The sequence below is a fragment of the Cygnus atratus genome, chromosome 12 (assembly GCF_013377495.2).
Source record: "Cygnus atratus isolate AKBS03 ecotype Queensland, Australia chromosome 12, CAtr_DNAZoo_HiC_assembly, whole genome shotgun sequence".
Classification (NCBI taxonomy): domain Eukaryota; kingdom Metazoa; phylum Chordata; class Aves; order Anseriformes; family Anatidae; genus Cygnus; species Cygnus atratus.
In genome coordinates this window covers 11,574,781-11,599,348 of record NC_066373.1, presented here as the reverse complement: position 1 = coordinate 11,599,348, position 24,568 = coordinate 11,574,781, and the positions used below count along the sequence as shown (strand labels likewise).

The following is a 24,568-nucleotide window of genomic DNA, read 5'->3' as shown; positions in this document are numbered from 1 at the left end:
CCCTGGCTTCCTTCTAGCCTGGCAACCCATCGGATCGCCTTGGCAGACCAACCTACCTCCAGGGTGCTTCTGTGTCCCACTGTTCTGCCCATGTAAGGCTGTCCTGTTCCATCCCACCATCCTGCCCCCATCCCACCATCCTGCCCCCAGCCCACCACCCTGACCCTGCTCACCCGTCCTGGCCACATCCCTCCACCACCCTCCCTCCCAAGCCAGGGCCAAGCCGGTGCTGGGGAGGGTGAGGACTGAGGCAGAGCCACGTGTGACTGCTGGGCTAAGCCAGGACCCAGAGCTTGGAGGTGACAACGCAAAGCCCCTCTCCTTCTCTGGTGCCCAGCGATGGGGGGAGGCCAACAGCAAAGAAGATGAATCAACCCCAAGGGAGTGAGGACCCTGGCAGAGGTCGTCTGCGGGGCGGGTGGGTGCTGGCGGGATGCTGACGGATGGGAGATGGCTCTGGAGGAAACGGCGGTGGTGGCCGTGGGCCTCAGCACGATACCTCCATGGTGTGGTTGATCTGCCCCATGGCCTCGGTGCTCTCCGAGTGGGTACAGGCACGTGGGCGGGCGCCATCCACCGAGCTGGCGCTGGTGAGGGAGGCTGTGCGGGAGCGTGCCAGGCGGGTCATGCTGGCGGATGGCACTGCACGGGCACAGAGAGAGGGCCTGGGTGCTCAGCTCCCTCTGAAGTCCAGAAGGAACAGAGCTGACATTACCTCACGCAAGCAAAGCCACCGGTGGGGACACAGGTCCCACTCCCCAATGCAAACGGCCCCCGGCGCAAGCTTGCAGCATGCAGTGCTACAACATGAGAAGCTCCAGGCTGACAAAAGGATGGTGGGCAGGAATGGGGTGCCCTGGGGCAGGCTGCACACCAGGCACAGCTGGTAAAGCTCCTGGGCAGGTGGCCACCAGGAAGGAGGCCACAGGAAGCCCCAGCCACTATGCTCCAGAGAGGGTGTAAGTGGGGATGGGAGCTCTCCTGGCTCCCCAGGGTGTCTGGGGGAGGTGAGGCCCTCCTCCAGCCAGGGTGGCACAGTTCCTGTCCATCTGGAAGAGGGCACGGTGGGCATGCTGCTGGGACCGTGCCTGCATGGGGATACTTCTCTGAATGCCATTTCTCAGCTCTCAGCCCTGGCTCAGGGTGTGAGGCAGAGCGTGGGGACAGCCCATCATCTCGAGCAAAGCAGAGCGAGACAGAAGATGCCTGGCTGGGAAGGGCCAGCTCTGTACCCAGACTGCTCCCAAAGGTGCCCGGGCAGCTTGGGGACACCAGCCAGCAGGAGTGTCCTGCCGTGGGGGCTCAGGGCCAGAAGGGCACCATGCAGTGGTGGGCACGGGCCGAGCAGCACTGAGCGGTACCTGCGCCTCCACTCAGCCTCCGATCCTTCAGGTGGGCGACTGGCGGGGCGGGAGCAGGACAGGGTCAGGGAGGGCAGAGAAAGAATGTCAGCCATGCTGGTGGCTCCGTGGGGCCAGAAGTCCCTACCTGGCCCCACAAATGTGTGCACACAGACCTGTAGGTGTGCACACAGACCTGCACACACGCATGTGCACGGGGACCTTCACACACACACACACGTGTTGATCTGTACACATGGACCTACACACACGGGAACTCTCCACACCCATGTGCAAACACAGCCCCTGCTCACGCATCCACACACACATATGTATGTACGCATACATAGAGACCCTGCTCATACACTTACGTACACACACACAGCCCTTGCACACACATTAGTGTGCACACAGAGCCTGCATACTCCACACCCCTAGCACGCGGACGGGCATCTTGTACAGCCACACATATAATGCTACAGATGCATGTGCAGCCCTCCGTCAGGGCACGCACAGGTGCCAGGCTCTTCTGCGGCAGGGGCTGCACACACACGCACACGCATGTGCACGCACACGCCCAGGCCAGCCCTGTGCCCAGCCCTGGCACTCACTGTAGCCCATGCCTTGCAGGAAGTACTTGAAGGCTTCAGTCAGCTTGCCGGGCTGCAGGGAGAGAGCAGGAGGAGCTGAGGCAGCAGCAGGGCTGAGATCCCCACCCAAGCCCAAGCCATCTCCTCTATCCCCCACACAGGACTCCTGTGCCCACGTCAGCCCATTCCCTGCTAGCCAGGGACAGCACCAGTCCATGCCTCAGGGCCCAGTATACTCAGTTGACTGAGAAAACTGGGGAGGCTCACCTGTGTGACCTGGGGCAGCCCACCAGAATCTGCCATCTGCAGAGAGAAGGTCCTGGTTAGTTTGGGAGGATGCCTTTTCTCCCCACCCTGTCCTCTGGTAACCACTGGCAGGATGCTACTGCCAAGGCCACCCTGCTCTCCCCACTCACCCCAGCCCCACAACCAGGACAAACCTGTGACAGGGAGATGGGGACACCCTGCAATGCTGGGGCACAGGGCAACAGGCACTGCACATGCAGTGGGAGCCACCCTGCTGCCCCTCTGCCACCCGCTTACCTTCAGGAAGGTGGTGTTGGTGGGATCCAGCTTGGAGTTACACTCCACCTGTGGGTGAGAGGGATGGTATGAGCACCCTGGGGTGCCCTGAGCCTGGCAGAAGTTGCCCACAGATACCACCACTGATCCCTGACACTGCGACTGGCACATCCCACAGCAGGCAGGGTGCTAGGCGAGCCCTGAGCCCCCCGCACCACCACCGCCTGCTGTGCGACGTAATGGACCTTCCACTTGCTAGGCAGTGTCTGGGCAGGATGGAACATCCCCACCTCAAGGTGAGGGGCTAGAGGGAGGGGTGTCTCATGAGGCCTCCGTGTGTGCCCACGTGTCTACAAGCACATATGCACATGTACATGTGCTGGAGGAGACCGTGCACACGCACAGTTACACACATGTACAAGCATGGCCACCTGCACAGTACTTGCAGCTGATTGTGCAAATGTTGACAACCATGCGGGCACGTGCAAGCACACACGTGTGCAAGCAGCCATATGGGTGCATGGGGCCCAGGATGGAGTATGCCTGTGTACCAACACACCCACATGTTCATGTGAGGAGGTCTGGGTGCATGCGGGAAGGGGGGGCTTCCCAGGTACGCGCAAGCATGGCTGGGCACACAGATGCATGTGCACATGTGCCCCCCTGAACAGGCAGGTTTGCACTTGAGAGCGCTCCTGCACATGGGAGTTTCCATATGTCTGAGCAGGCAGTGTACCTGAGTGTGCCCACACATAGGCACCATCCATGCAGGCGTCACAGCCCCACGCCCTTACTCACCACCCCTTCTTCAGCAGGCGCATTGTCCCCCACCACCAGCATCACGGGGCAGCTGGAAATGAGAAGAAAGGGCACGGTCAGGGCTTGTGCTGGGCTCCACCGCCCTGCATCCCTTGTGCTGTGCCAGAGCGACTCTTACCGCAGAGTCTTGGCGTTGGGCACAGTCCCAGGCCGGTTGATGTCCAGGTCCCTGCGGCTGGCAGAGAAGAAGGAGAGCCAGTGTGAACCCTTAGGCAGGGTTTGATGCCTACGATGTCATTGACATCATAGCACAGAGCTGGGGCACCGCTCTGGGAGTGGCTCTGGAAAGCGTCTCTCAGCCCCAGCGTCCCAGCACCCTGTGATCCCTGCTGCACCCCTGTGCCCTGAGCAGAGCACGCCATGGGATGCAGCACTCAGTGGAGCAGCAACTCCCTTCTTACGAACACTTGGGCAATATCTCTGTCCCCTTCCCTAGTCTCTAACACATGTACTACCACTCCAGCACCCCTGGCCAGCACCGGTGGCCAGCACTGCTCTGCAGCCTGCCTGCATCAGAGGGTGACAGCAGCACCCCATGCGGCTGAGGTACCCATTGCACACTGGGGCCACCCACCATTGCTGCAGTTCATCAGCATGGCAAAGATGGCCACGCTGCCTGGCGTTACTCACCTGTTGTACATGTTGAGGAATAGCTGGAGGTTGAACTGGTTCACCACACTGCCAATCTGCTGCCGGTAACTCTGCACCAGTTCTGTGTTGTTCACCAGCTCCTCCTGCACCAACAGGGGACAGAAATCAGGGCAGAGGCTGCTAGGTGCCTTGCCCACTGACGGAGCAGAGCAAGAGGATGCTGGGCACTGTGTCTGGGCACGGCCACGCTGTGGGCAGCGTGCCTGGGCAGGACACAGGTGTGAGTCGCACATGGCATCAGCTGGGGCTGAGCCCTGGATCAAGCAGGAGGAACGCAAGCAGGACTTCTCCAACCTCATCCCTGGGTATGGGTCAGGCCCAGTGGCACCACAGCACCCAGCACAGGGAGCAGGGCACAGCCACCTGGCTAGGATGCTGGGCAGGGGGACACTGTGGGAGACAGTGCAGGCAGAAGGCAGGGCAGGCAGACCTTACCTGGCTGAAGAGGTGCGACAGGACTGTGTCCGGCAGCGTGCTGGTGAGGCCTGAGAGCTGTGGAGAGAACACAGGGAGTTATTGTCCCACCGTGGCTGGCTCCTGCCCTGGCACTGCAGGGTGGCACAGGATGGGGACTCCAAGCCCCAGGGAGCCGCCAGGGCTTGGAGGGGTTTGGGGCCGTGCCCACCTTGGCAGCTGCCCAGTCAATCCAGCCTTTGCCGTTGGGGTCGATGTTCATGAGGACCAGCCCTTCAACCAGGTCAGGGAAGATGAGCTGCACCAAGCGAGAGGGGTGATGCTCAGCGGGAAGGAGCAACACGCCCACCAGCACCACTGCCCACCATGTGGGCACGACAGCCAGGCCAGGGACATCCCCGGGAGTCCTGGGATCAATGGCAGCGTAGGGCCCAGGGGGCTGACATGGCGGGACGGGAGACCTGGCTCAGCTGTAGCAGGCACAGGATTGCCCTGCCACCGTGACCACAGCACAGCCATCCTGGCCTGCCCCTCTCTCCAGGAGCCTTTGCAGTGGCACAGCACGCCCGGGCCATCAGCTCCTGCTCTTCCCCAGGCCCCAGGCTGGCAGGAGGCACAGGTGACTCCATCCCAGCCCCAGGCTCACCGCAAACTTGGCCAGCACGTAGGCTCCTGCCCCAACGCCGATCCCGATCACATACTTGAACCTGGAAAGCAGAGAGGCGCACATGGGGAAACAGTGTGCTCCAGCGCAGGTTCCCCAGGGCACCCCTCTGCCTTCAATGAGTCCTGCAGGATGGGGCACAAAAGGACATGCAGGGTGCCAGCTAACGGGGGTAAGTCCTCCAGCCCCAGTCCCAGCCCCAGGCCCTGCCCAGCCCCCTCAGAGGAGAGGTGACTCACCCGAAATGCTGCACCACGCTGGGTAACATGGCAGCCAGCTGGTCCATGGACGGGTACTGGTACCTGCAGCACGGGGAGGCACGGGGAGGTGGTTGCGGGGCCTGCGTGGAGCGGGGAAACACCACCCGCCTGCTCACCCACCAACCACCACGTCACCAGCCCCGGGCTTTGACATGGCTTAGAGGGGCCCGCGGGCAGGCGATTGCCCGGGCAGTGACATCCCAGCGGGCAGGGAGGTGACATCCCATCAGGCGCAGCAAGTCCCCAGGGCTGGCACCTACCCCTGCGGGAACTGCGAGGCTCCTGCCTGTTGTCCTGGCGCATCCACGTGACACACCACAAAGTGCTTCGTGATCTCCTGCATGTCCTCATAGTTGAAGAAGGTGTTGAAGCAAAGCTTGTCTGTCAAAGGGCAGGCAGTGATCAGAGACCAAATACCCCAGCACGAGGGCCTGGTGGGCCAGGAGAGCATGGAGAGAGGTCACTGCTGTCCCACTGCCCCTCGTCCCGGAGCTGATGTGCCACCAAAGCCCTTCCATACCCTTCCCTCTGTGCTCCTGGCCCACAGCAGAGACCATGGCCACTGTTAGCAAGGATTGTGACCCTTATGAGGATGGGGGACATGGGGAGGGACAGACGCAGCCAGGAGGATGAGAATTTCGGGACTTGCCTCGGGGCTCTGCATCAGAACTGTCGGTCTGCCCAGCACTGCAGGGCTGGAGCTGCAGGGCCTCAGCAGGAGCCACGCTGCTCCAGTCGAACAGGGCTTGGCCATCTGCCCCTTGCCAGCTTCAGAGGGGAAAGGGGCACCCAAAATGGGAGAGGTGGCTTCTTCATCCCAGGCCAATCACTTCCTAGTTTATAAGCCCAGACACCTTGCTGGGGACTGGGATCTGCCCCAGCTCTGCACAGGCCAGTGAAGCATGAGGCTACTCTCGGCCAGGCAGTGTTCTGTGCTCCCCCCTTGGAAGCTGTAGGTTGAGCAGCCCAGGGTATTACCTGCCCTGTCCAAAATCCCCAGAAAGTGTTCAGGCAAACATAGGATTTAAGAAAGGAGGCCAAAGCCTCCCAGCTCTCTTGGATGCCACAGAAACCCTCCATATTGTCAGGGAGCCCTTGGCACCTCGACGCCAAGCCAGGGGCTTTGGCTGATGTCCCAGCCGCCGGCTTGCTCCCGCCCTCCCCTGCTCCCCATCCTCCTGGAGGCCAGCACTCACGGTTGAGGCCCACGTCATGGTATGTCAGGATGGCCGGGCGATTCCCCTTGGGTGAGCCCCGAATGACCACATGCAGCAGCCCATAGGGTGTCTCGATGTCGTGTTCCTGGGGGACGAGGAGAGATGGAGTGACGCTGGTCCTGCCCCAGACACCTCCTCCTGTCCCACCATCCCTGCCCAGAGCCGGGAGCCGGGAGGGAGGGGAAGGCAGCTGACTCAGCACCCAGATCCAACCCTGCATGGCATCCACGCAGGCCGTTTGTGCTGACCTGGTGGCTCCTGCAGACACCGGGGGGCTTCTGGCTTTCCACAGGCAGGTGGCCACAAGGCCAAAGCCCCAGAAATGCCTTCCCCATGGAGATCACCTGTGAGCAAGCAAGTGCCTGCTGGACAGCCCCATACACTACACACAGCCCCGTACACTACACACTGCACTTGATCTTAGCCAAAAGGCTGAGAAGTGATGCCTCCAATGTGGCCCCGCAGCCCCAGGCCCAGAGCAAGCAGGGATGAGAACCCCCAGGCTGGGACCTGCTGATACCTGGCACAGGATGGGCCCCCTGGGTGCACAGGAGGCAGGGGAGCAGCTGCCTCAGGAAAGCCCCAGGCTCCAGGCAGCCTCGAGTCCTGGCTGGCAGCAGAGGGCAGAGCAAGCAAGCCACTATAAACACCCGGCCTCCACTGACTTGCCCCAGGGTGGGGTTTTCCCAAGCTGGATGCAACTATATCTATTTAATAGCATCTGCATATTTAATAGCAGCCCTTGGATGGTCCCTCTGCAGGCTCAAACACCTCTTCTTGGCTTCTCATGGGACCCACGTGCCAGCTACACCCTTGCCTTCAGTGTGGTCATAAGCAGATTTCACCCACATAGACAGCTCGGGATCCCCCAACTTGGCAGTGGCTATGAACAGTCTGTACAAACCCAGCCCAGCTTCTTCCAACAGGGAAACTGAGGCACAGGAGACTGCCCAGGAGGCAGTGGCTGGCAAAGGTGCAGCCATGCCCCAGAAAGGGGATATGAGAAAGTTGGGGCATCAAGGATGGCACAGGAGAGTTGAGATGGGACAGAAGGATCACAGGATGGGAAGGTTTGGGATGGTGTGGGATCATGGAGTAAAAATGGAGTGCTTGGGATGGGATAGGAAGATTTAGGATTTGACAGGTGTATCATGTATGGGAGCACAGGATGGTATCAAGGGATAGAGGTTTGGGGTGGGATGGGAAGGGATCACAGGATGGGACAGGAGGTCTTAGAGGACGTGAGACCAAGAGAGTTTTGGCAACAGGATGAGAGAGAACAGCATGGCCCAGCTGGCCTGGATTCACTGTGCTTGGCGCAAACAGGCTGAGGTCAGACCTCAAACACCACCCGAGGAAATGATGCATCCTGAGCCCCAAATGACAGCTAAAATAACCTCAAAACCCATTGGTCTGAAATGGCTGTGCCCCCATACAGGGACCAGGACTGCCCCGTGCCTCAGTTTCCCTGACTGGGAAAGCAGTGCTGCCTTCCAGGGGACGGGGGTGGGAGTAGGGGTTGTTGCTGAGCCAGCTCCTATCTGTCCATCCTCTGACCCCCACCCAGCCTTGCTGAGGAGGAGCAGGGAGCAGGGAGGAGCTCATTGTCATGGCACTGTTTCAGGGCACAGGTGACCTCCAGCCCCCACATGCTGCCGTCAGGGCTTCTCACAGCGAGTGTGTACAGGTGCCACTGTCCTGGCCCTGCAAGGTCACACTGCTCTAGCTTCATCCTGATGCTCAATCCCTGACAGGCTGCGGGCCCTGAGGTTCCAGCCTCACCTTTGTGGCCAGCATCCCAAGGGAAACTGAGGCTGTGAGCTTGGGTGCTGGCCAAAGGACCAGGGGTCCCCTCCAGATGCCCGTGCCTGCCAGCCAGCCCGGTGGCAATGACCTCAAAGCTGGGATGCAGCGGGCCCAGAAGCATCACGCCCGAAGTGGTGCCAGGCAGGGGATGCTGGCACAGTGCCTGATGCAGAGCGGTCCTCACTGCAGGCACCGGCAACCCCTGCGGATGGGAAGATGCGAGGAGAGTGGGCCCTTCCACAGCCACGTGGGTGCTCCCACAGGCCACGCACCACCAAGGACTCTGAAGGACATGGGCCTCCGGCAGGTGGGAGGAACAGCCTGAGGACGGGTACTCCTCTCTGCAGTGCCTCCCCTCGCCAAGGGCAGCCATACCCATGGGCACGTGGCACTCGAGGGCAGCTCAAGGGCTCCTCAGTGATGATGCTCAGCTCCCCAAGAGTGCCCCAACCCCACCCGTCAGCCACAGCCATCCCTCTACTCCCAGGGTCGAGCTGGGTATTGCTTCTCTTCCCACCCACCTCTGCAGGTGATGAGCAGGCAACAGACAGGGAAATCAAGGCAGAGGAAAGGCTTGGCCCAAGGTGACCGAGTAGGAGGTGTCCTTGTGGTCTGATCCTGAGTACAGGGCTTCCTCCCTCCCACCCACATGGCCATGGTTCCCTTACAGCTCAGTCTGTGATACCAACCCAAAAATCACAAGGCTAAGGTGGCAGCTCCTTCCCTAGGGCTGTGACCCCCATCTGTGAGCCCAGGCACATCCCTGACTGTGGCACAGACTCTGCAGCATCGCTGGGTACCACAGCCCTGCCCTTTGCCGCAGGCACATTTGCTCTCGCTCAGGTGAGAGGCTAGGGAGGAGGGGATGAAGCCAGGATGAAGGGGGGGCACGGACAATGCTGGGCCACAGCACCCATAGGTGCCTGGGAGAGCCCAGTCCCATGTGGGGCTGGGTAACTGCAAGGCTCTCACTCGCCCACTGCAGTGCTCCCACCTGCTCACCGCTCCTCTGCACTGCGGTGCCTCCCCTCCACACCAGCCTTTTGCCACCAGGTGTTGCAATCACTGCGGAGTCTGGAAAACATCCCAGACATCCAAAATGTCCAGAGATCATCTCTCTATAGTCCTCCTGTCTCCCCTGTCCCCGCTGTGCCCTGGGTGGGAGTCAGCAGGGCTCCCTGCCCACAGTCAGCCCAGTGCAGCCCACAGCTGCAGGCACTGCGCTCGCTCAGCACAGCCTGGTGCACCATCTCCGCCAGGCCTGGGGAGGACACGCTCAAGGACAATGCAGCCCCGAAACCTGCGTCACATCGGGGATGCAGCAGTGCTGTAGCTGGGGGAAGGAAGGGCTCCCCAGCGGCAGCTGCCCCCACACCAATATCTGCCTGATGCACAGCAAGCTCCACTTGGTGCAATCACCCAGCCTCAGCCAGTAGGAGAGAAACTGGGGCAAAACCCGCTCGGAAGGGAGGGTAGCATGGGGACGGTGGTACCTACCCCATCCCAGCACTCGGGCATGGTGAGGAGCCGGGCAGGCAAGGATGTGCAGGCAGGGCAGACTGTGCACAGGGTCCTGGCGCAGGGCACGGTGCTGCAGCAGGCTGGGGTGAAGCAGAGCTCTGTGCTAGCTCAGCCCCTTGCCTCGATTTATAGCGGAGCCCCAGCCCTGCGCTAAGCCCTCCCTCTCCCTTCCCCCTCGGCGCAAGGCGCAGCCCCAGCAGGTTTGGCCTCCATTGCAGGCGAGTGCTGCGATGCAGCCGGCACTCGGCCATTGGCTGCCACAGGAATTATTCATGCTCCAATTGGCCCCAAATACCCTTGTTTATGAAGAAAAACGCCTGGCGCCGTGCGGTACCCGCTCCATCTTCCCTCCTTTGGCAGACTGAGACAGGCACAGGCGCCCAGAAGGGGCTGTGCTGACACCCCCCACAACGCACACAGCATTGTCAGGGCAGAGCCCAGCACCCCTCACCTACACCCAGACATGCGTGCACACATGGCTCTGTGCCATGCACAAACATGCAGAGTCATGCTCGAGTCTGCAACCACCCAGGCCAGAGCCCTGCAGTAATGCACACACACAGGGAACCTGGCGCACACCCACAAACAGACATTGCAGGTGGCGCTTCCATGTATGCACATGACCGTGCACATACATGCACAGGAACATATAAACACGGACACACAGGGACCAGGCAAAACTGTGTGACTCCATGCCCCATGTGTCTGGGGCATGCACGTGCCCCACAAATAAATTTGGACAAATAAATGTGGTGACTCATACTGAAACCCACGCAAGGTTACAGGACAACACGCATGCCCACGGATACACAATGAACTGCATACATGCAGAACCTCGTGCCTGTGTGAGAACACAGATGAATGCTTCCCCTTTACCTCACCTGGGAACATAAGAAGGCCTGCAGTCAAGGCAGGAATATGCACATATGCAATGAAAGGCGCACACGGTAAATTTGCGTGGAGATGGAGCATGTTACAGGACATGCTAGCACAGACACAAATCCCCCCAACCTTGCCTGGTGCAGGATGCTGGCACACAGTGGGAACACAGGACTCAATTTAGCCTGAACCTGGACATCACTGATGGCAGGTAAATAAGCCAGGAGGAACAACAACCCAGCAGCCCTGATGGGAAGGACTCCACCCCTGGGCCAATGCATGCAGCATGTGCACACACATGCACGTGTCCCTCTGTGTGCATGTGCAGTTTGCTTCTGCCATGATTCCAAGAGGCTTCACAAGAGGACAAGCCCATCTGCCCACGAGTCTTGTCCAGCAACAGAAGCCCAGGCTTCCCTGTGTATCCGCAGCATCACCCACTGGGCTTGCTCCTGTTGAGTCTCTGATGTGGAACAACAGATCCGAGCCACTTTGCCCTGGGAACATCTCTTTCCTCCACCCGAAGTGGAGAGGAGGGACAAGTGGGAGAAAGGACAGATGGACAGGCAGTGGGACAGCACCTACCTTGCCTCCAACAAACCAGGCTAACAAGGAAACTTTCCACTGCACTGTTTTGTCCTGCAGGGAGCCCTGACACAAATCCCACAGAGATGACCCCTCTGTTAATGAAGGACCACATGGGAGGGGGAAGCCCAGGTCCTGAGTGACTTCTAGCACAGGAACTAAGCTATTCACAGGTCTGTGTGCCATTTTGCCAGCTGAACGCACATAAGTCTAGCAGCCTCATGGGATTCATCCCAGGGTACTCAAAAAGCTGGCTGATGTTATTGTGAGACCCCTCTCTATTACTCTTCAATGGTCTTGGGAATACAGAGAGGTCCCAGTCAACTGGAAGCTGGAAAAGGTTGTCCCTGTTTTCAAGAAGGGTAAGAAAGAAGGCTTTGGCAGTCTCATTCCTGTGACTGGTAAAATGACGGCAAAGATTATGCTGAGAGTTATTGAAAAACACTCGGATGACAATGCAGTCAGTGGTCACAGCCAGCATGGGTTCATGAGGGGAAAGTCCTACTTAACTAACTTAGTTTCCTTTTATGACAAGGTTACCCACATAGTGGACTAAGAGTAGCCAGTAGATGTGACTTTTTTGGATTTTAGAAAAGCTTTTGGAACTGTCTCTTACAGTATCCTTCTAGACAAAATGTCCAGCATACAGCTAGAGAAGTACAAATAGGACGGGTGAGCAATTGGCTGATGGGGCAGGCTCAAAGGGTTATAGAAATGGGGTTACATCAGGCTGGCAGCCAGTCAGTAGTGGGGTTCCCCAGGACTCCATTTCAGGGCCAGTTCTCTTCAGTGTTTTTATGAGTGACCTGGACACAGGAGCCAAATCCACACTAACTCAGTTTGCAGAGGATACTAAATTAGGAGGTGTTGACTGCCTCAGGGCACAGAGGGCTTGCCAAGAGATCTCGACAGACTAGAGGGCTGGGAAATCACCAGCCACACCAAATTTAATGAGCATGTGCCAGATTCTGCACCTGGGATGGGGCAACCCTGGCTGTATTTATAGTCTGGAGGATGAGAGGCTGGAGAGCGGCCACGGAAAGGGATCTGGGGGTTCTGGCCAGCAGCCAGTTGAAGCAGTGTGCCCTGGCAGCCCAAAGGGTCAGTCGTGTCCTAGGGTGCCTCAGGTACAGCACTGCTGGCTGGTGAGGGAAGGGATTGTCCTGCTCTGCTCTGCACTGGTGTGGCCTCACCTTGAGGACTGTGTGCAGGTTTGGGCACCAAAATGTAAGAAGGATATTAAAATATATGTGTCCAAAGAAGTGCAATGAAGATGGTGAAGGGTCCAGAGGGCAATGATGTAGGAGCGGCTGAGGTCCCTTGGTTTGTTCAGCCCAGAGCAGAGCAGGCTGAGGGGAGGCCTCATGGCGGCCTGCAGCTCCCTCACGAGGGGAGTGGAGGGGCAGGCGCTGAGCTCTGCTCTCTGGGGACCGCGACAGGACCCAAGGGAACGGCATGGAGCTGAGACAGGGAAGGGTCAGATCCAATATAAGGAAAAGGTTCTCCACTGAGAGTGTGGCTGGGCACCAGAAAAGGCTGCCCAGGAAAGTGGTCATGGCACCAACCCTGACGAAGTTCAAGAAGCATCTCTGCATTGGGGTTATGTGGCAAGGTGTTGGTGGCAATGAGGGGCAGCTTCTGTGAGAACAGCCCAGCAGCTGCCCGGTGTTAGAGTACAGCCAGCTCCAGCCAGCTCCAGAGCGACAGCCCACCAGCGCTACTGGTTGTGCCTCAGGAGAGCACGCTGGAGAAAGGGAAAAACCTGCTGCACAAGAGCAGCTGGGAGAGAAATGAGAGAGAAGCAGCCCTGCAGCCCCCAAGGTCAGTGCAGCAGGAGGGCAGGAGGTGCTCCAGGCACGCAGCAGCAGTTCCCCTGCGGCCTGTGGCGAGGCCCCTGGTGGAGCAGGCTGTCCCCCTGCAGCCCATGGGGTATGATGGTGGAGCAGATTCCCATGCTGCAGCACCTGGAAGAGCCCATGGTGGATGTGGCCTGAAGAGCCCATGGAGAGCCCCAGCAGGAGCAGGCTCCATGCCAGGATTGCAGCCTGTGGAGAGGAGCCCACACAGGTGCAGGTGATCTGGCTCACCCTGTCTGTATTTTCTCCCCTTGCGCTTTTGAGGAGCAGTGGTGAGAGAGCAGCGTGGTGGAGCTTAGCTGCCTACCAGTGTTCAACCACCACAGTTCAGACAACGCTGTCAGACATTCAGTTTAATTTCTAGGTAGTCCTGTGTGGAGCCAGGAGTTGGACATGATGATCCTGGTGGGTCCCTTCTGACTTGAAATATTCTGTGGTTTTGCTTTCATCAGCCCCGCTGTCTGAAGAGCCAAAGAGCGCAAGCAGTTGCAGCCATGAACAGCAAGCAGAGCAGATTGCACAGCAACTTGCACCCAGCCAGCCCACAGCATTGCAAAAATAACCCTGGAACTGCGGTGAAGCTGATACAGAGACTGGCAGGCCCAGGGATGTCTACTCCTGGGGATTTCAGAGGTCGGTGATGGCTGCCCTGCCATGGGTGCATCTGGGGGCTGCCTGCACAGGGCCCAGCAGCACATCATTAGCAGCCACCTGTGCTGCCCTTCTCCACCAGACATTTTGGCCATGGTGCTGGCAAAGCCCCAGCTTTGCAGCAGCCTCCAGGATATGTCATGAGCCAGGGGAAGGGACTGGTGCCCCATGGCATGACAGAGGGCAGAAGCACTGGGAGACAGAGAGCCCCTAGGAAGAACCGAGAGATGAAGAAGTGGGTGAACTGGTGAAAAAAGGCAGGAAGATGGCAAAACAGAGGAGAGAAGGGGAGGAAAAGTCAAAGCAAAGGGAGGCATGATTGCAAAAGGGCAGCAGGGAGACAGGAGGGCTGAGCAAGGCTGGCACTGTTAAATGGCATCAGATAGCATCACTAGCCCTTTGGCTACTAGCCACCCCAGCCAGCAGGCAGACCAGACCTCCAGCAGGGGCCAGATCACCCAGGCCCTGAGGCGGAGGCACCTGCCCTGGCCCGCCTTGCCCCAGCCCCACTGGCTTTTCTCTGGCTGACAGTGGCACTGCAGGATCCCTACTCCCTCCGCTGCCCCTGAGCCAGATGAGAGCATCTCAACAATGCAACAGCAACTGGCTCTGGGGTGGAGAATAGGGACAGCAAAGACCTAAGCTGGGGGCTGGAATGAATAACCCCAAGGGGATGAGACTAGAAAATGGAGTAAGATCTCCCCAAAGAAGGGCAGCCTCTGTCTGCCCCAGCCTTTGCAAGGACCCAGCCTGCAAAGTACCAGGCTGGGGGAAAGCAAGAGCTGTCCCAGCACAGCCTGGGAAGCTCATCCCATCACCATCCTCACAGGCTCTTGGAGGGGAACCAAGATGGTGCAGGGCCCAGCTGGCTTGGGAAAAGCCACCTTTATCCTTTTCCAGTTAACTTTTCAATGTAACAAGGGTGCAGTGCTGTGGCATTCACCACGCCCCTGGCATCGCCACCTCCTTCTCACTCCTCACCCTTGCTGTGGTGATACCAGAACTTTCCCACCTTCTCTGTGAATTACACCAGCATATCCCAGCATCCTGATCAAACTCTTTACTCTCTGCCCAGCTGTGCCCTGCTGCTCACACGGGTGATGGAGGCTGAGTGGGCCAGCACCAAAAGCCTGGGAAGTAGGTCTGCCAAAACAGAGACCTAAGCTCTCTAGCCCCTCTGCCAGGATGAATGAAATCAGCTTTAGCTTCTCCTCACAGGCACTGGTGTTTCAGCATCAGAGCTGGGAGGACACAGCCAGCGCTGCGTGAGCCCACCCTCCTTGCAGTCCCGGCCATACACACACCCCAGCCTGAGGCTGGTCACTGGTGTCCCACTGCAGGGAGTTGAGAGAGGACAGATACCTGCCCCATGACAGCAGGTATCTCCTTTTCCAACAGGGGAAACAGAGGCGGGGCAGCCCAGCATCTTGGCTCTGCTCCCACAGTGCCAGGGTCAAGATGGCAGTGGGAGGCTGATTGCAAAGCTGTCTGCTGAATGCTTGGCTCTCCAGAGAGTGACCACCCCCAGGGACTCATGGCTACCAGCCTCCCTCTGCCTGGCAGCCCCAAGGCCCTCCGCCGGGCTCCTCTGTAGAGGTGAAACCGAGGCGTGAGGTGGGCAGGTCCCACACTGTAAGTGGGGCAGAGCTGTGGGTTGGTGCAGCGCTGCCCAGCGTGGCTGCTGCCTGGGACGAGGGCTGTCTGCAGCAGCTCGCAGGCCAGGCGAGTGGAGGGGCCCCGGTCCCCAGGAGAGGCGGGCAGGATGAGGGGCAGGCAATGCCCTGGCACTCCAAAAGAGAAAGAGACTTTCAACCACCCTCATGTAACCGGGGAGCTGGCATCGCCCAGGGAACCATTGCCATGGCAATGGCAGAGGGGCTGGAAAAGCAGCTCGGTTTTGCTTCTTTCAAAAAGGTTTTGTCCCCGGCCTGTTGCCAAGTGCCCACCAGACACATCTGACTGCCAGCGCTGAGGGCAGCAGCCAGCATCCCCAGGGGCTCTGCCAGGCAGGCTGCAAAGCCGTGGCCCTACCCCCTTCCTACAGGGACCATGACACGCAGCGCCATGCACAGACACCAAGCGGCCACCACCTGCAAGCTGGGGCCAGGGCAGCCAACAACACCCATCCCCAGGGCCCGCTCAGTGCCCCGCACTGATCCACCACACTGGCCTGTGGGCCCCCAAGCCCAGGGGGCACCTCCTGTCCCCCCCCGCAGCTGGTCTTACCTTCCAGTCTGTGTCCACAGCAGAGAGGAAGACATCTGAGCTCTCCTGGGGGAGAAAGGCAGCCGTTAGGGACCGAGGCACTGACCTGCTGCCCCTCGCACTCCCTCTGCCCACCTGGCACACAAAGCCCCCCAGCACCACAAGGACCCTCTGCGGGGGGCTGGTGCACAGGGCTGTGGGGTCACCCCTGCATGCAAAGTGGCCGCGTGGGCACACGCCCAAACGCGTGCAGACACACTTATCTACAACGACTGCACATACACGCACTGTATTACCGTGTGTGCAAAACCTCCCCACATCATCACACCAAAACAAAAGCCGTGCTCATTCACACACACGCATCCAATATCAATGTGTGCGCGAACACGCACTCAATACCAGCATAACTGCACACACCCCACATCCCCCAGTCCCGACACGTGCCCCAGCATTACCAGCTCACAGCTCCCCAACACGATGTGCAAGGGGAGCTGGGGTCGCACCAACGCCCCCATGCCAGCACCCCATGCATGAAGCCAGAGCCAGAGCTATCTCCCAACTCACCAGCTCAGTATCCTGGCCCCGCAGCAGTGGCTTCTCCTCGGTGAAGCGCAGCTCATGCAGCCCTGCCATGGTCATCTCCTGCAGCAGCAGCCCTGCCCGGGGTGAGGGAGATGTCAGTGCCCTGCAGGGTCCTGCCTCTGCTTTCTCCTAGGTCTCCCTGAGCCTTTCCGCCCATGGAGAGGGTTCCCAGAAAGCCAAATCAGCTTCAGTCCCCCTGTCCACCAGGGTCCTGGTGTGCTGCCTCGTCCAGGGGCTGCAGTGAGTCCCCCTGCTGGGGGCTGGGAGTCGGACAGAAGGCCGGCAGCATCTGGTGGAGCTCAGCTCCCACTCCTGTCCAGTTCTTCCAGTTAAGAACAGACTTGTCTCCAGGTCTGCCTCAGGCAAACTGGGAGAGCAGCTTGGTCTGTCCATGCTGGTCACCCCTGCAAGCCCTTAGCCCAGGGCGAGAATGGTCCGATTCACACTCCAGCTTCCAGCATCAGCCAGAGAAAGAAAAGTCAATGTTTTGGCTAGTTTTAGGGCACAGACAGAGAAGGGTAGGACTGAGGGAGATCTCCCTGCACAGCCAGACTGAGGGGTGAGGTTTCTCAGCCATGCTGGGAGGCAGAGGGTTGCTCTGAGCAGCTGGCATGGCCCCAGCAGGGAGCAGAGAGACTGCCTGAAGCTTGTATTGCAACGATGGGAGGAAAGCACACGCAGAGCCTTTACCCCCACAGCCTCCTCGCCTGCAGAGCAGGTCCTGGCCAGCTGGCAGCTCAGCCCCAGGGCTTGCAGGGACAGATTTCACTGCAGAGCCCTTGCTCAGCAGAGGCGTGGGACTGCCCTGCTGATCAGGGCACTAGGAGTTTGCACGCCCCAGCACTGGCATCTCCAAAATACCCCCAAAACTAAGCCCAGCTCCGAAAGCGAAGTGGAGCAAGGGGATACTTGCATCCCCCCCATAGCTGACTGCACATGGAAGGTGACAGACACCACATGGGAGAATAGGGATGAGGACAACCCCGGATCCCCTATGCACACGCAAAGTGGGTAACCAGCAGGTCCCAGAGTCCCTGCTGGTGTCCCTGCTGGCAGTGTCCCTGCTCAGCGTCAGGCACAGCCCCCCCAGCATTTACCCTCACAGCTTTCCCCCCCGCCCCGCTCCCGCTACCCCTTTCCAGACGCCAAGCCTCCAGGTGAGCTCCTGCTCCAAACATCCAGCTCCCCATGCTGCCTCCCCATGGCTACTGGGGGGAGTATGGGGTTATGCTAGCACCAAGCAGACACAGCTCCTGCTCCATCCCCAGCCTCAGCCAGGCCTCCTCCATGCTTTGCCCACCTCCAAACCTGGGGCAGCCAAGGCTGGAGATGCAGAAATGCAGGGCGAGAGCATCACAAGGCGCGTTCACCCCTGCCCCAGCTACCCGGAACATGGGAGCTGGTTGTGAGCTCCCCTCCAAAACCGTTTTTTCCTAATCCAATCGGGTTTTCAGTTGAAAAGCAAGCAAGCTCTGCCACCTGGCTGCTCTCTGCAGAAACCGCGCTTTGCCTTGCTCTTTCGGAGCCATCCAACAAACCAGAAGAGTTTTGAGGGAGAAACACCAGCACGAAGCCTCCTGGGATACCCAGGGCTCCAAGTGCTGGGAGTCCGTGTGCCCCTGGCCAGCAGCAAGGGCCCCACCATGCTGGGGCCTCCGCAGCAGGGACAGAGGGCTGCCGACAGCCCCTTGGAGCTGCATGTCCAGGTGCATTGCTCAAGGCCAGGCTGCTGCTGGTGATGTAGCTTCATGTCAGAGCCAGCCTGCTCCTGCAGCCCGCCAGCACGGCCGAGAGGACGCAGAGCCTGTGCTGGCTCCAGCCTAGCAGCCCGGCGCCCAATCCCAGGAAGGGAGGGTTAAAAAGTTGGGGAAAATCAGCCTCACCAGTAGCTGGGTCTGGAAGAGAGTGGAGTGTCACACGCTGACTGCACCGACACACTGCACAGCCGCAGCCCTGGGGTGACCGGGGCCAGCACGTAGCATATGGTTAATGCTTTCGTTAATTAAAGCCTCCAGCTGATATCGGAGGGAGGGTGGCCGAGCAATTAGGAAAGGCCCCGTGATCTTGCCTGTGTGGCGGGGGGAAAACCAGCCCATGAGGGACACCAACCAGCATCCCCAGTGCGGAAGAGACAGCCACCGAAAGTGGTGCTGGGCCTGGGAGCAAAGGAGGGAGTTAAATGCCAGCCCCAAAGGGGATCTCTGTTCTGTGACAGGGAGTCCCACGGGTGCAGCAGCCCGCCCGCAGGATCACAGCCATGCTGCTGGCTTCCATGGGTGCCTGGCTGCTGCAGCCAGCCCACAGCCACCCTCGCCCCTGCTCCCCAAGCGCAGAAGTGGGGCAGTGAACAGTGTCACCCAGCTCCGCCGGGCCACCGTCACCGCAGAGGGCTGGTGAGGAAGCCAAGGGTGTGAGACACATCAGCCACAGGCCATCAGCTGCCCCGCTGCTGGCCCCAGTGAGGCCAGTGGAGAGGCTGCAGGGGTCGGCCCAGCGCTGTGATGGCTGAGGTGCTCTGCAGTGACGCCATGGAGCACAAGCACTCCCGTCACATGCTGGGGTAATGGGGCTGGAAATGCCACATGAAGATGGCCAGGGAGATGCCAACATGGCTGGCCACAAAGCCTTTTCCCTTCAGCTCATCCCGATGCTCCCCAGCAGCACCTATGCCCAGCATGCCGCCCCAGGTGCTCTTGCTCTGCCTTCCTAGAGCAGTGCCACCATGTCTTGGGCCAGGCTGGGACCTGTCTCCTTCCCTAATCCCAAACCAGTCCCAAACAAAGCACGTTATTCTTCACTTGCATATCCAAACAAGAGCTGAGGACCAGGACCTCCGCGAGCTGGTGCTCCTCTGAGGACAGTGCTGCAACGTGGGATGCGCTCCGTGCATACCCCTAGGCCGTCACAGAGCAGCAGTGTAAGCAATTCCATTTCCCTCTTCTCAATGGGCCAGACGTGCCTAGCCAGCAACCACACATCCCAGGCTCTTGTAGCACACTAGCTCGAGCTCTCACAAACTCCCAGCCCTGCCCCTGCGTCTTCCAGGGATGAGCCCAAACTGAGTAGCAGGAAAGGAAGAAAAACTTCGTCCTGCAGGGAAGGGGAATGGCTCCCAGTGGGAAGGGGAGCGGGTGAGGGACAGAGGAGGCAGGTGCAGGGCACCGCCATGCCCAGCAGCGCCCAGCTCTGGCAGAGCTGTTGCAGACAGCCCCACGGGCTCTGCCCTGGCATCGCCTATGTGGATGCAGATGGAAACAGCCACGTTGGCTTACCTTCCCCGGGGATCCGCAGCCCAATGGTTGCTTATTGGAGGAGAACCAGCTTATGGCAAGGAAATGCATTACTGTTATCATTATTATTATCATCGTGACGAGGCTGTGGGAAGGGTTTAACACCAGGCGGCACGCAGCCAGAAGGCAGGGGACCCTTGGATGACGCACTGGCCCCACAGGAGCTCCCCCATTGCAGCCCTGCGTCCTGTCCGGCGCGGCTGCGGCACCCCTGCGATGCCGGCACGGCTCCTCCGGGCTAACCGGGCAGTGCAAATCCAGAGCAATGAGGGCTGGCCCCTGCCAGGCCCCGAAGCAAAAGCCACCTCCAGTAAGGCAGGGAGAGGGTGGAAGGGGACTGCAGCCCAGCCCCAGGCGGGGAAGTGGTTCCCCAGCATTGCCGGCTGAGCAGCACTGCTGAGGAGAACCCCAGCACCACGCGGCCACCTCCCTCCTGTCCCGCCGATGCAGGACGAACCCCTCGGCCCGCTGCATCCCCCGGGGCACGGCCCCGCAGCCCAGCCACCCACACCCGCCGCCCGGTAGCCCACCCGCGCTGCGGGGCTGACCGGGGAGCGCAGGAACCCGCTGGCCCCGATCTGCCGGCCCTGGGGAGCCGGGGGCTGCGCTCCCCGGGCTGGGGGCCGCGGTGGCGAGGGGGAGGGGGGGCTCTGCCCCCCGTGCCCCCCTCGGTACCCCCCGGCACCTGCCGCAGCCCTCACGCCTCGCCCAGGAGCCGCCTCCCGCACCCAAAAAACGTCGCTCGTGTGCGTGCCCCCTTCAGCAACCCCCGGGGGGGGGTCCCGGCTGCCAGGCGGGGGCTGGAGGCCCCTCAGCCCCCCGCCCCATCTCCCCAGCGGCCGCCTTCCCCCCGCCTCGCCGTGCCCCAGCCCGGCCCCAGCCGGCCCCCAGCGCCCCACGGCCACCGCAGCCCCCCGGGGGCACGGCCAGGGGCGGCAGCGCGGAGCCCGGAGCGGAGCCGCCGCGAAGCCCAGCCCCAGAGCCGGGGATGCGGCAGCGCCAGAGCGGGCCGAGCCGGGCCGTACCTGTCAGCAGCTCGATCTTGTGCCGGAGCACCTTCATGCCGGGCCGGCGGCCCCGGCGCGGGGAGCGAGCGGAGCCGGAGCCGGTGCCGGTGCCGGTGCCGGTGGCGGAGCCGGAGCCGGAGCGCACGGGGCGGCGCAGGGGCGCGGCTGGGCACGGCCCCGGCGGGCCGGTTCCTCCCCTCGGCGGGGCCGGAGAGGAGGGGACGGGGATGGGGCCGGGAACGGGGCCGGGAAGGGGCAGACAACGGGCCCGGGCCGGGAACGGGGGGAGCGAAAGGGGAGACGGAGGGGTGCCGGGTGAGGAGCTGCGGGGGTGGAGGGCAGCGCACAGCGGCCTGCGGGGAGCCGGGGGGGGGGGGGGTCCCGGAGCGGGGCCGGGGTGGCTTGGGGGGCCGAGCGGCTCTGGGGCCGGGAGGCTGTGCAGGGGGGTCCCTGGGGAGCAGGGGACAGCGACGGCCAGGAGATCTGGGAGAACCCCCAGGTACGGGGCCATGCCCAAGGGGGCTTGGAGTCCCCGTAAAGGCGGAGCAGCCTGGAGGTCCCCAGGATGGTGGTGGTCAAGGGGCTGGGGAGGATCCCTGGACAAGGGGGGGTCTGAACAGCAGAGATACCCAGAATAGAGCCATGATGGCCAAGAGGTCTGGGGAGGCCCTGGGGCTGGGGACATGAAGGCCAAAGGGCCTGGGAACAAGACCAAGGGATGACAAAAGACCTGGGGGTCCCCAGGAGCTCGGGACAATGATGGGCAAGGCTGGGGAACAGTCCCTGAGCCCTGACAGTCATGGCCAAGGGGCCTGGCAGTTCCTGGGATAAGGGGGACCTGCGTAATGGCAACCCCACAGCAGGGCATGATGGCCAAGGAGTCGGGGGGGCAGGCACTGGGGAGATGGGGTCTGAAGGGTCACCCAGGAGTGGCCACCATGCACTGACGTGGTGGGGTGGGACGGCAGGTGTTTTGGGTACAGCAGGTTGTGGGGTGGCTGTTTGGGTCAGACAAAACCAGGGGCCAGACCCACAGCGGGGAAGATGTAGGACCCCGATCTTCTGCATGGGGTGTGGATGCTGGTGGTGCCTCCCTCTGCCCTGGCTGTGATCCAGCCCCATCAGGGACCACTGGCTCTGCAGGGCAGCTGCTCTGCAGGAGGTTCACCCACCAGCATTACAACATTGTCCAGGTTTCTGGAGGAGCCAGGGACTCAAGGTGCCAGGGGTTCGACCAGAGCCATGTTAATGCCACCCTCGTTCAGTGATCCAAATTTGCTCCTAAACATAAACTCTGCGCTGCAGGAGGTACCCACGGGCTACTCTCAGCACCCAGATGGAATCAGGCACCCCAGCATCAGCCTCATGTCTCCCTGGCCAGCCGTGGTGGCCAGTGACCGCTCACAGGCACTCCTCCTGCATGGCTAGGTCACGAGCACAGCTCATCCCACAGACGTCTGCCCAGGGGCTGGGGAGAGAGGTGCTGCTGGGACACACATCCATTTCCATCCCTGGTACATCTGTTCTAACAGCTTGTCCTGGGCTTTCTGGATAGCAACCAGCTTGCAGTTGATTTCAGCCCCTCCTTTTGAGTCACCAATAGCTCTGCATCCCAGGCTGTGTTCACCTTCTCACTTTGATGGGAGGAAACACATGGGATGTCAGGCAGCACGGTGACCGTTCAAGCTAGGAGCCAACTAATCCTTGTATGAGCATCAGCTCTTCCTCACCTTCAGGGCTGCCTTTTATCCTCCCTCCCAGCGGCCAAGAGTTTTCCTCTGAATTGGGCAGGGATGAGCTGGGGTTGGTTTCAGATCCTTTTGACACTGCAAATTTAAACATTCTCCTCCAACTGCCAGGGATTTCTACAGGAATAAATGATTTTCACACCAGGAATTTATCATCTCTGCAAGAAGTCCAACTTTATCAAATAACAGGTTTTAGATGGCTACCTTGCCAAAGGAGCAGGGCCATGTGGCTGCAATAATTGCACAATTAATCGGGTCTGGAAAGAGCACAAGCTCTCCATGCATTAAAGCGGAGGCAGCGGAATATAACCCCATGCAGGGGTTCAGAAACCGCCTGCACCCTGAATTGCATGCTTAAAGGGAAGTGAGGAAGTTTTACAGCATGGATTTTTCCACATTACTTCTCACTGTGTTTGTAATGCAAGTCAATGTGGCATTTTCCACATGGCTTTCCATGTGCTTTTAGCTCAGCCATGTGACACCAAGCCAGTCAAACCAAGGTCTGGCTCCAGAGACGGCATCGGGGAGGTCACAGCTGTGGACAAAGACTCCCCACACTTTGCTGGGGGCCTGGGGATGCTGCTTGCAGACTTGTGACATTTCCTGCTGTTTGCCTGCACCCCTCCGATGCTCATTTCCTGGTGCTGCTGCGGCACCCAGGAGCCCTTTGAGACATTGCTGCTGGCGATGACGCTGAAGTTGGGCTGCAGCTGTTTGAGGGGCATCCCATCCCCACACCAAAGGAGGCTTGTGCCACAGAGTGGGGCTGTGCTGGGGATGTGTCAAGCCCAGGGGGTGTTCCCCATGGAAGGGGGGCAGGAGAGGGGTTTCCAGCAGCTTCTGCCACAGTCGAGCCCCCCAGTCTCTCCCAGCTGGGCTGTGCCATGGTCTTGTGGTGCCAGGGCCAGTCATGTCTCCCTCCTTCTGCCACTGGGCCAGCAGCAGGCACAGTCTGGCCACCGGGACCTTGCCCCAGACCTCAGCCCCCTGAAGCAGGTGGGTCCACAGAGACAAAAGGAGCCGTGAGCACTCCCTGCAGTGATCCTGTGCCCTGCGCTGCTGCCCCAGTCGGATGGAGCCAGCAATGGGAGGAAGAAGGCAGAGGTGGGAGTTTGAGTCAGGCTGGGGCCATCACCCTTGCCGTGCTCCTCTGGTGCAGCAGGGGAGGAAAGGCTGCAAGGAGCATGGTGTCGCTCACTGGACCTGAGCCCCTGCCCTGCTGCTGCAGGCTGGAGCAGAGGGTGCTGTCCCAGCCAAAAGACGGAGCCATCCACCCTTTCATCCCAAGCCAGCCTCTGCCCTCCCCCTGCAGCCCCTCAGGGCCGAGCCAGGCAGCAGGAGATGCTGTTTTAAGTTCCCCAATGGGGATCTGGACCCCTCTGCCCGGGCTAGCTGGTGCACTTCCCAAGGACACACCCTAGCCGGCATCATTTTGCAGCCCCCTCCTTCTACTGTGCATGGATCGACTCCTCCACCGGCAGAGCAGAGGAATTTTCCACGTTACTGCCAATGCCAGCAGCAGCACAGGGAGCAAGGACTTTCCTCACGGATGCAGAAGCAGCAGCTCCTTTCTGTCCCCCAGCCTGAGCTGCTCGTAGGCATAGCTCCTTAATGGGCATTTGCCAGAGGATGGGGCTAACCCCACCACACCCGCAGGGCTTGCAGTTCTCCACAGCAGCCCAGGGTTATGTGCAGCAGCGAGGATGGGTTTTACACCTGTATCCTGCGTCGTTGCAAGCTGGAAACACCCACCTGAGGGTTTTCTGGTGCTCCTTGCCGCTTGTCATCTTGCGGGATTTGTTTGTAAGGAAACGGGCACAGAGCACGCGGGCCCAGAAGCAGGCTGCCAGGATTGCAAGCCTTACCCACAGGCAGCCTCTTGGCAGCTCCACTTCTAGTGAGGCACGGCACAGCACGGGGCAGGTGGACGGGGAAAGGGGAGCTGAGATGTGCGTGCTGCC

The 24,568-nt window shown here is 60.3% G+C and overlaps 1 protein-coding gene across 5 annotated transcripts; it reads right to left on the bottom strand.

Annotated features, from left to right (window-relative positions):
• Positions 1-248: 248 nt before the first annotated feature.
• NDRG4 (NDRG family member 4) lies at positions 249-20,914 on the bottom strand. 5 transcript variants are annotated; one of them, XM_035543298.1, is made up of 19 exons: positions 20,878-20,914; positions 16,545-16,636; positions 16,002-16,046; positions 15,181-15,211; positions 7,980-8,002; positions 6,457-6,562; positions 5,521-5,641; positions 5,240-5,302; positions 4,983-5,043; positions 4,548-4,634; positions 4,358-4,414; positions 3,902-4,005; positions 3,390-3,446; positions 3,251-3,302; positions 2,474-2,521; positions 2,198-2,233; positions 1,952-2,003; positions 1,362-1,400; positions 249-642 (listed from the first exon to the last, which is right to left on the bottom strand). In XM_035543298.1, exons 1-19 carry the CDS (start codon positions 20,912-20,914, stop codon positions 488-490), a joined length of 1,266 nt encoding a protein of 421 aa, XP_035399191.1. In that variant the 3' UTR covers positions 249-487. The 5 variants fall into 5 exon arrangements, with proteins under 5 accessions (XP_035399191.1, XP_035399193.1, XP_035399196.1 ...); XM_035543300.1 differs by lacking the exon at positions 1,362-1,400; XM_035543303.2 differs by lacking the exons at positions 7,980-8,002; positions 15,181-15,211.
• Positions 20,915-24,568: the final 3,654 nt, after the last annotated feature.